The sequence below is a fragment of the Doryrhamphus excisus genome, chromosome 1, assembly GCF_030265055.1.
Source record: "Doryrhamphus excisus isolate RoL2022-K1 chromosome 1, RoL_Dexc_1.0, whole genome shotgun sequence".
Classification (NCBI taxonomy): Eukaryota; Metazoa; Chordata; class Actinopteri; order Syngnathiformes; family Syngnathidae; genus Doryrhamphus; species Doryrhamphus excisus.
Window position 1 is genome coordinate 9,117,568 of NC_080466.1, and position 11,734 is coordinate 9,129,301.

The 11,734-nt window shown below is 38.0% G+C and overlaps 1 protein-coding gene across 2 annotated transcripts; it reads right to left on the reverse strand.

Annotated features, from left to right (window-relative positions):
* Nucleotides 1-4,239: 4,239 nt before the first annotated feature.
* Nucleotides 4,240-11,662, reverse strand: fabp2 (fatty acid binding protein 2, intestinal). Of its 2 annotated transcripts, none has more exons than XM_058069640.1 (5): nt 8,135-8,210; nt 7,772-7,895; nt 6,721-6,893; nt 5,165-5,272; nt 4,240-5,083 (listed from the first exon to the last, which is right to left on the reverse strand). In XM_058069640.1, the coding sequence occupies exons 2-5, from the start codon at nt 7,836-7,838 to the stop codon at nt 5,033-5,035; spliced, it is 399 nt and encodes a 132-aa protein (XP_057925623.1). In that variant the 5' UTR covers nt 7,839-7,895; nt 8,135-8,210; the 3' UTR covers nt 4,240-5,032. The 2 variants fall into 2 exon arrangements, with proteins under 2 accessions (XP_057925623.1, XP_057925614.1); XM_058069631.1 differs by adding an exon at nt 11,590-11,662 and having other exon boundaries at nt 4,241-5,083; nt 7,772-8,210.
* Between the last annotated feature and the right edge of the window lie 72 nt (nt 11,663-11,734).

Genomic DNA, 11,734 nt, shown 5'->3' on the forward strand with positions numbered 1-11,734 from the left:
ACTCATCATCCTTGTAGAGTCTTGAACCAGTCATGATGTGCTATTTATATCACTATATTGACAGTTACTATGGTACCCATTATGTCATTGTATGGACCATATCACATCATACTTCGATACATGACAAAAAATAAAATAAAAATAAAATTAATAAAAATTAATAAAATAAAGTAAAAACAAAATTAAATTATATTAGGAAAGCAGGAAGTGAACAAATGTAACAGTTACTGATTGTAAAAGTACCAGATGGAGGGGTAGGATTTAATAAGCTTTGCTTCTTCCTACTCTTTTTGGACACGTGGAACTGTGAACTGATTATGGGATGCACTCAATTAATGATAAATGATGATACATGATATAAATGTTTGCTAACATCTAACATTTAGTCTACTTCACTTGAATTCTATGTCAGAGCCTGAGAAGTGGACAAACGCAAATAAAGCATGTCAAGATACAAAATAATTTCTCCGTGGCAAAAAATGTGCTAGCTCGATGCTAACTTACATTGGAAATCCCATATAAGCGCTAGCGATTAGCATTTTACATTGTGGGTTTGAACACTTCCAATATGACAATTATATAGACAGCTAAGATGTAAAAAAAAAGTGATATACAATAAGCATAAAATAAAAACAAACTCGAACTTTGCTGGTCGGCTTGTCAGCGCTTTCAAGTAACACAACAGTGTTATTATTTTAATGTAACACAACATCACTTCTGTTTTCCAACAACTTGCAACCCAAAACATGCCACATCACGTGTTGATCAGCTATTTCAGTTCAAGCCAAAAGTCTAGATTTCAGTCACATATTAATTTTTTTTGTTTGTTTTGCAAATGCATTTTGATGGGATATAAAAGCCAAACACTAACAAGTCAGTCACTGTCCAAATACTTGTGGACCTCCATTAAGTGTTGAAGGCATCAGGTCAAGAGACCACATTGCAACATAAAGACTTATCAAGTTGTTACAACCGCTATCATTTATCACTTCTTTTACAACGTATGTTAATGAGTGACCAAGGGATGTAAAAATGTGTTGATAAAGACTCGTCCTGTCAGTGTTTTGAGTACGTAGGGTCCTATTAAGGAGCAGACTGAAGGCCTGTACAAAAGTTGCATGCCAGCAGTCCACAAATGGAGCAGCCATTTGTGTTTTACAATCCATTTGTGCTGCTTATAATATTCATTTTTTTCTCCTCTTAAAAGCAAGCATCTGTAGAGGGAGAATGACAGCAATGAAACCAATATGCCAATCTGACAATAGAAACACACACGAGTGCTCCAGAATGCCCCAAACGTGCATGTGGCCTTGGCGAAGTCGTACTAGCTTGTTTGTAACAGACAAAGCATGAGCATGAAAATAGTCCAAATCATACATAAACTATCCAGTATTTAAGTGTATGAAAACATACTGTACTAATCCAATTGCTGTTTGTAATTCAACTGGTTTGGGAACGTTTTTTTTTTTTTTTTTTAACACACTTTGAATGTTGTTCTCTGTTGTGCATCTGTTGTAAATATGGCAGTATAAAGCAAATAACGGACTTCGGAAAACAAGGATGTCCAAGTTATACTATGCATTAGTTATAATAACAATGTTACTTTGAAATTTGTAATGTTTTATTTTGTAATGTCTTACCAGAATAAGACATTTCATGAGGTACACTTGCACAATAAGTCTAATACGAGCTAGCTGAAAAACGGAAAAAAATACACGTGGTTGTATTTTTTAGTGGTCCGCAATTGACTATAATAAAACATCATAAAATGTATGTAGCGTATAATGAAATATGGTCAAAAGACATAAGTTACTAATATATGCAAATATAAAATACAGTCAAACCTCAATTTTCATACACCCCTGATTTGGTTTTCATCAAAATTTTCCTCAGTTTTCATGTAAGATCTCCAGTATTGCTCATAATAAACTAGTCCGTATAACATTTACGATATGGTTCTTTCAAATCGAGTACCCAAACAAAGCACCCTATGCATTGCTGATGCACTTCATTTTTTTATGTGACTGCTAAATAAGCCACCATGGGGCCAAAGAAAGGCAAACACGATTAAATTCAAAAACTTCTAATTAGTCTTGAAAAAAAAAAATTGTGAATATTTTTCGTAATTTATATTTTTTAATTCCCATGGGTTCTTCAACCTGAGGGTCGTCGTCCAAAATGGATCACAAAATTTTGGTTTTTGTCTGCCGTTTTGGGATAAATTCATAACGGAAACCGAGGTACCACTGTAAAAATAAAAAAAAATTACTGTACCTTCTTTGGCTACATTTTACTGTCAATCTAAATGATGACATGTTTTTGCCGCGGCTCATTAGACGTGTAGGTGTACCTAATATATTGCTTTATCTCATGTATATTTCTTACTCTTTTCACTTGCATTTTTTTTTCTGCGAAAGCTATATCACTATTGTGTCTTTCTGTTTGTGTTTATTAAGCATCACACCTTAAATGTGCAGCTCCTGCTCCCATATCCTTGATTCAGCCGTACTGTTTCAAAGGAGACACAGTGTGTGCGACACAATGCGATACAAGGATGCCTTCAAAGCTGTTGATTGTGCTGTTGTGGCTAGAATTGATTGTTCTCTTGTGGATTGGAGCTATTGTTAGCGTACGACACCAACCATGTAGCACCTTTTGTCTTTGATGACGTGGCCACTATTTTTATTTTTTTTTTCCCCTTCTTATTGTGTTCACTCTCTGTCTGTACAGAATTGTAATGTTTTTTGTTGTTTGTTTGTGCGGAGGTTGTATTTGACACTCTGCTTGTTTTCTGTTGCATCACGAGTTGCCTTGACATTTTTACGAGTGACACCATGTTTGTTTGTGAGGGAGGTGAATGATGGAGGATGTGATGTCAAAAACATGTTGAATATGCAGCGCTATTGAAAGGCGACCTATTTGATGACGCGGTTGTTCAGATATGATTGGCACGCCATGATGATGTTTCCTAATAGATCATAAGTGCTAATTGTGTCAAAGTCTTTTGTCCCTTGTCGCACCTTATTTCCTCAAACGGCAGCAGGTGCTTTGGTGTACTCAACTGCAGAGAGTACCCGGTCTTTTTTGGATTAATGCTTGTTTATGTGTGGAGCTAGAAACACCTAGAAGCTAGAAACAAATGCCCCCCGTCTGTTTTTATTGGTTCCTTTCAATAAGGCAGAACACGACCCTGAATATAAGACAACCCCTCTTTTTTGAGAGCGTTTTTTTGACAAAAATAGACCAAATGGATCTTTTTTTAACTTGCAGGCTGCAATAAAAAAAAGGATATCATCTTCCTTTGACAGTTGTTTGATGACTCTGCTGCACTGATCAACATTCTCTAAAATGAACATCATAACTCTTCTAATGTTGTTGGCTAACCTGCTGTGAGTGACAGGAAGAAAAGCTCTTATTTGATTATGCGACTTTGTTTTTGGTGCCAACTGCTTGTTTGCAACTATGAATCTTTATTTAAGACGTATATAAGAATTGAAGATGACTTCTATTTTCACACAAAAAATGTGGTTTTGGAGCGCAGATGAGCACTTTGGTTTGTTGTTTTTCAACCCAGGTTGGTTTGTCCAAAGAGGGCTTTACTCAAACCTTTTTTTATTATTCCTCCCTAGGACTCAAATTCACTAAAATCACACACATTAGATCCCTGCTATTTGCTGTTGTTACCTTCCAAGACTACCCAAGCATCGCTATTTTTCACACACCTAGCTTAACACCTAACATTTGCTATAATAACAACAATAAGAGACTATAATAATTACATTAAATAAATCTCCAGAATCTCCCCTTCTCTCTTTGATTGCCATTGTTCACTCACACTAATAATGTAAGGTCAGGTGTAGCCTGATACCTGGTGGTATGGTGGTCGGGGCTAGCGCTGGAGGTTTTAGTAGGCTAGAGAAGGTCTTTCTCCAAGCTGCGTCTACATAATCCATACTGCGGAGTAAAGATCTAGTAAAGATCTAAGATGGTATACTTGTGTTCACCTCGCTGGGTTGATTTGTCAAAGCTAGTGCTTCATTTACTTTCACATCTCGGTGAAAGCTACGGTGCGTTCAGACTGGCCAACACGGTGGGAAATCTCAACGCTTGACTAAAAAGTGAAGCATAAAGACATAAACAGTGGTACATGTATGCTGTACATTTTACCTGTATTATTATCACATATTTATACATTATTAGTTGACGCATGAATATGGAAAAAGGGGGCAACAACCAAAAGTAAAGGAAATATGACTTTCCGGGGTCCACTTTATTGCCATAACATGCAAAAAATTGTTGGAAATTGACCCATAAAATTAACGTTGTGTTGCTTGGGGACTCCATTTATAATAATATGAAATATGTAGCGTGTTTTTTTTTTTGACTTCACTGTCCTGCTGCTGTGATGTCACATTATATACATTTAAATCATGGTGTATTGTACTGTACCATGTGTTGCTATTTTTTTCCTATCTATTGAAGTGTTTATATAACCAACAGTCCATTCGGCCACTATTTGCCGACATGTGGCACATCACTCGTCATTGAGAATCTGTGCAGATGGTCTAACCATATTGATTATCATTTTCCCCATGGGCATAAACTTGTATGATGTCTGGTTCTGGTTCTGCGTGGATCCGGCTGGTGCTGCCTTGTATGTAAGGGCGTGTTTGCCTCAGTGGTCGTCCTGGCAACGTACGAGTAGCAAATAGATTTCGGGAAACAACGTCCAAATCTGTGTTGCACTTTATATTTTTGTAGATAATATATATTTATTTTTTTTATTTATTACTGTTGAATAAATTATTGTCTCACATTACTTGTGTCTTGCTTGAAAGTGAAAGAATTGTGTGTGTTTTTATTTTTATTACAGAGTCAAATCCAGTGCATTTTTTTACAGCCATTTAAGCAGTACACATAGTGTACTTTGTCCAGGTTATGCAAGTAGACGCCATGACTGCTCAACACGATACAATACTGACGCTAACCCGGATTAGAAACACCTCACAAGGTTGTTCTTCAACTTTTTGTTCTAAGTCCTCTTGAAAATTCTTTTAGCGTCCACGCCTTCATAGTTGTAGCTCTGTGGGAGGAAGACAAAAGCGTCACACAACCTCATGGGCTCACTTGTGATGGATTGCATGATTCATCGTGTGTACCTCACCTGTATGAGCTCATCTCCTTGCACAATTCTGGTGGTTGTCAGTTGCTTGCCGTTGTCTTTCCTGTTGAAAATGCCCTTCAGCGTGTCCCCCTCCATCGCCCATGCGCCCTGCAGATGTTCGAGTCAATTCAAATATTATTCATACGGTGGCAATTCACAACAGATTGGTTAGCGCGCAGACCTCACAGCTAGGAGACCAGGGTTCAATTCCACCCTCGGCCATCTCTGTGTGGAGTTTGCATGTTCTCCCCGTGCATGCGTGGGTTTTCTCCGGGTACTCCGGTTTCCTCCCACATTCCAAAAACATGCTAGGTTAATTGGTGACTCCAAATTGTCCATAGGTATGAATGTGAGTGTGAATGGTTGTTTGTCTATATGTGCCCTGTGATTGGCTGGCGACCAGTCCAGGGTGAACCCCGCCCGAATACAGCTGAATTTCAACATTGACATTAATGACTTGTATTTGTATTTCATTATTATTATTATTATTATTAGTAGTAGTAGTAGTAGTAGTAGTAGTAGTAGTAGTAGTAGTATTATGTCATTTACGGGACAACCTTTGAATCTGTGTCTGTGAGTGATAGGAAGAAAAGCTGTTTCTTGGGGGGAAGTCATTTGTTGCCACGTATAAATTCATTCATTCATTCATTCATTTTCTACCGCTTTTCCTCACAAGGGTCGCGGGGGTGCTGGAGCCTATCCCAGCTGTCTTCGGGCGTAAGGCGGGGTACACCCTGGACTGGTCGCCAGCCAATCACAGGGCACATATAGACAAACAACCATTCACACTCACATTCATACCTATGGACAATTTGGAGTCGCCAATTAACCTAGCATGTTTTTGGAATGTGGGAGGAAACCGGAGTACCCGGAGAAAACCCACGCATGCACGGGGAGAACATGCAAACTCTACACAGAGATGCCCGAGGGTGGACGTATAAATTTTTTCTATAAATTTTTTGACTGATCAAAAATGAATATTCTTGTCAGAATGCACACTACCAGTTGCAGAAACGGACGCCCGCTACTATGTGATGGGACAAGCAAACATTGTGGACACATTTCCATTCAATAGCATGAAAGTGTCTCCAAACTTTTGTATATAAAAGAAAACCGGCAGAAACCAACACTTTGGTGACAGAGATAAGGAAAAACCTCAAACAGGGAATCAAATTTGTACTTGTTTTTGAGGAGATCAGGAAGACCTGGGTTCGATTCTCTGTGTGGAGTTGCGTGGGTTTCTTCCCACATTCCAAAAACATGCTAGGTTAATTGGCGACTCCAAATTGTCCATAGGTATGAATGTGAGTGTGAATGGTTGTTCACACTCACCCCGCCTGTTGCCCGAATACAGCTGGGATAGGCTCCAGCATACCCGCCCCCCCGGTGAGGAAGTTTACAGCAACATAGTGTATTACTATAAGAAGAAAATGGCTTTTTAAAATGCAGAGCGATGGAAATGTCCATTTTCCTTCATTTCCTACATGAAAAACTGGTTGAGGTTGACTAGATTGTGTTTAATATGGGAGCAATCGCGTCTTGTTCGGTATACTTACAGATAGTTCTGTCCCGTCGGCCAGGCTGTACTCAAAGGTGACGCCCAGGGTGAAGTCTATTTCCAGGGTGCGGAAATTGCTACTCTCCTTGACGTGGAACTTGTCTCCGTTCTGCAAGATGGTGATTTTGAGGTTGTCGTGGGCGGCCAGCTTCCTCTTCACCATGTTGATACCTGTCAACAGGTGCTAAATGTTAGCGGGATGAATCACTAGCTTTGTGTACAGTAGGTGGGTTCGGTTTGGATGACCTTGTACCAACATTTACTTTAAGCTTCCCATTCAAGTACGTCATAAAGGTGGTTTGACTTTGTAAGGAACCATGTTTGGTAACCACAGTCCTAGGAAAAGGCAGTAGAATAAATCATCAATGGTAACAATTAATAAAAAAAAAATATTGTAGTTGTATGTCTATAGACTATACTGTAAATAAAAATGAAATAGGTTATTGTATTATATCAAAATATTTCATACATGTTTTTAAAAATGCACTAATCAGAAATATACTTCATTAATTTGTGTTACAAATGTTTAAATGTTATGATTTATTATTACATTTACAGCAATATTTTTTAAAGAGGCATACATACGTGTTTTTATGTATTAAGCATATAATATATTAATTTATAATATTTATTTAACAATGTAATATTATTATGCTATCACATTGCATACATGTTCCTGTTTGTATATTAATTATATCAAATTATTAACTTGTTTTTGGAAATATTATTATTTAATGATAATGATTCACAATTATAAATCACATTTAATATATTTTGTTATTTATATATAAATTATATCCATTCATTATTTTTATATTTTATCTTATTAACTAATTGTAATGATACCTAATGACATAATGTTTTGTACATTTTCCTATTAATATATAATATATCTTATTTAATTATGTTAAATTATTGTAATATCATATTTTATGCTATTCTTATTTACATTTAGGGTATATTAGCTTGCATTTAAAAGAAACGTAGATTTGATTATGTACATTACCTCCAAAAAAACACCCCTGCCATCCCACAGTTTGCTCACATACCCATCTGCTCCATGAACTTCTCATAGTTCTCATTGCGGTCCACTTTCCAGTCGCCGTTGAAAGTCATCTTGGTGGTGATGCAGGTGTATCGAGGATAGTGGTGGTGGAGGGGGGGGCCCTGACTCTGCCGCAAAGGAGTACAATTTAACACAAGCTTCCCTCTTTTATAAAAGCGCTCTTATCTTTCCATCTATCTAAGTGCTGATGTGGCTGTCTAAAGCTCAGGTTTGGCCAGGTAAATACTCACGGCCGCGTCTGATTGGACAGCTTCAATACACTTCCTGACAGGCAGAGAAGCAGCCCAAACATGCAAGAATAGGAGGAGTGTGTGCGTGTGTATATGTGTGTGGTGTGTGTGTTTACTTAGGGGGTGGGTCCATGTTTAGTAAGTGTCAAGAACATGCAGCATTTCTTGACAAAATCCAGTGAGAACAACTTCCTAGAAGGAAAGAATAACATAACATAAAGATGTTGATATGACCATTAGAAATAGTTAATCAATTGATTAGTCATTAATAAACAGCCTTGTTATAACAGTTATTGGCATCAAAGACTTGCAGCTGAATGTCGACATTGACATTAATGACTTGTGTTTGTATTCATTATTATATCATTATTCATTCATTCATTTTCTACCGCTTTTTCCTCACGAGGGTCGCGGGGGGTGCTGGAGCCTATCCCAGCTGTCTTCGGGCGAGAGGCGGGGTACACCCTGGACTGGTTGCCAGCCAATCACAGGGCACATATAGACAAACAACCATTCACACTCACATTCATACCTATGGACAATTTAGAGTCACCAATTAACCTAGCATGTTTTTGGAATGTGGGAGGAAACCGGCGTACCCGGAGAAAACCCACGCATGCACGGGGAGAACATGCAAACTCCACACAGAGACAGCCGAGGGTGGAATTGAACCCTGGTCTCCTAGCTGTGAGGTCTGCGGGCTAACCACTTGTCCACCGTGCCTATATCATTATTATTATTATTAGTAGTAGTAGTAGTAGTAGTCGTAGTATTATATCAATTCATTATTATATCAGTATTACGTATGTCATTTACGGAATAACCTTTGAATCTGTGTCTGTGAGTGACAGGAAGAAAAGCTGTTTCTTGGGGAGAAGTCATTTGTTGCCACATATAAATCTCATGCAAACTCCACACAGAGATGGCCGAGGGTGGAATCGAACCCTGGTCTCCTAGCTGTGAGGTCTGCGCGCTAACCACTCGACCACCATGCCTATATCATTATTATTGTTATTGTTATTATTATTATTATTATTATTATTATTATTATTATTATTATTATTAGTAGTAGTAGTAGTAGTAGTAGTAGTAGTAGTAGTAGTAGTAGTAGTAGTAGTAGTAGTAGTAGTAGTAGTATATCAATTCATTATTATATCAGTATTATGTCATTTACGGGATAACCTTTGAATCTGTGTCTGTGAGTGACAGGAAGAAAAGCCATTTCTGTCTCTCCACAACCTCGGAGGTGGTCTGCCCTGAGTCATCAATAAGATCAGAGCGTCCCAACATGAACCAGATTTGGCTGTGCGTCAAACTTATCGCTGAGCTAAGATCTCATGACACGATGACCTGTAATTGCACTCAGGATGATAACGCGTCTCCATCATACCTTTGACCTTCAATTTGGTCATGGCTCATACGTGACCTGATGGTTATTGGACTGCAATCGACACCAGCAACAACCTTCATTTGAACCAAGGAAGGACAGTCAATCGGATCGTCTTTTGGGTCACGCATTTGACATTTTTGTTCCATCACCCTCCGACCGCGTTCACAGGAAGAAAGCTTATTTGTCTTTGCCATCAAGATCAGTGTGAATACATGACAGAAAATTATATTGAATACACATTTTGGGTTGGCGACCAGTCCGGGGTGTACCCCGCCTCTCGCCCAAAGTCAGATTGTATAGGCTCCAGCATACTCTCGACCCTGAGGATAAGTGGTATAGAAAATGGATGGATACACATTTTTGGGTGTGGTCTTAAACATTCTTTGTGTCACTCTTATTTCTTCAACAATTTAAAATGTCAATTCAATTCAACAATTCAACAATGTTGATGGGGAGTGTATATGGTAATAGTTTTATTTCATTTGAACATGCATCAGATTACAATTGAATGCATCACATAATCAGTTCACAGTTCCACATGTCCAAAAGAAATAGGAAGAAGCAAAGCTTATTAAATCCTACCCCTCCATCTTGTACTTTTACAATCAGTAACTGTTACATTTGTGCACTTCCTGCTTTCCCAATATAATTGATTTCTTTTGTCTCAAACCAAAGTACGAAGTGATATGACCATACAATGACATAATGGGTACCATAGTAACTGTCAATATAGTGATATATATAGCACATCATGACTGGTTCAAGACTCTCTATCCTTGTATATTGTTGTCATAGTATTAAAACTACACAAATTAAATACATTTTCCTCTTGTAATATTTTCATAAGCCCAATTTCTGGTCAAGGGTTCAATCCCACCCTCGGCCATCTCTGTGTGGAGTTTGCATGTTCTCCTTGTGCATGCGTGGGTTTTCTCCGGGTATCCGGTTTCCTCCCACATTCCAAAAACATGCTAGGTTAATTGGCGATTCCAAATTGTCCATAGGTATGAATATGAGTGTGAATGGTTGTTTGTCTATATGTGCCCTGTGATTGGCTGGCGACCAGTCAGCCCAAAGACAGCTGGGATAGGCTCCAGCACCCCCGCGATCCTCGTGAGGATAAGCGATAGAAAATGAATGAATTAATGAATAATTTCTGGTCAAATTAGGCCTTTTATTGGAATACTATGACTTTACTTTTTTATCATAAGGAGATGCATTTGTCCAAAGTGCCAAAGGCCTTCAGTGATTGAGTGTCTTATCTCCCTAAAGATTAGTATCTAGTTTCAGGCACGGCAGGGATGAACCTGAGCAGCTAATATTTAACACAATAATGAAGCAGATCTGAAACGTAGCACATTTGATGCAGATCTTGTGGTGGATGTCTAATTGGCATTGATTTACATACTGTATTTGCTGTTTGTTTTTATAGTATCCATGGTAACACTTCTCTTGGTGCACTTTGTGCTGTCATTATTATCTCAGTCTCAGTCTGTCATTATTATCACACATTTTTGTTCTTTATTTTATCCAGCATGTCAGGACATGTAAGGCTGCAGAATATGATCATGTGCTTTTTTGCACATTGTGATCATTCCGGAATAGAAAAAGCCTGATGGTTATTTTGTTTATTATTCATATTTTCTCCAAGAGGCACATTTTTTGCAGCCAGCTGTGATTGTTTTGATTGTACAATATAACTCCCACATTCTAAAAACATACATTATCTTGCTTTAGAATATCTTAACCCTTTTGTGTTCTCTCTTCAGCACAGTTTGACCTCAATAAAGTGTTTTATTGCTGCGTTTAAGTGTGTATAGTACACTGCTAACAAACTAATCTGCTATCAGCTTTGAGATAAAAAAAAACAAACACTTCATAATCACCATAATGAGCTGAGAAACATTCTATGCAAATGTTGCAGACATGTTCCTTCATTTGACCTCACATATTTTAGACATATACGCTTAAATCTATGGAATTCTTGCTTGGAAAATTACATAAAAAACAGTGAATCATCTCTGGTGATGTAAGATTCATTATTATGACCTTTGACATAAGGTATCTCAAACAACTTGTTACGTCGTTAAAATGATCTACCTTGACCTTTTACCTCATTCGTATTGCAAATTTGCAATAATAAAGTCATTTAACTTGATAGAACGATAGAAACAATATTACCTGCCATACTGTGTAGCTCCCAAAGGGCGGTGATCCCTGTGCGGCCACAAGATGGCGCCTCCGACACAGGAAACAAGCTAACACAAGCTAACTAAGCTGAAAGCTCACGTGCACACGCTGATAAAACGTTGAAATGACGTCAGAA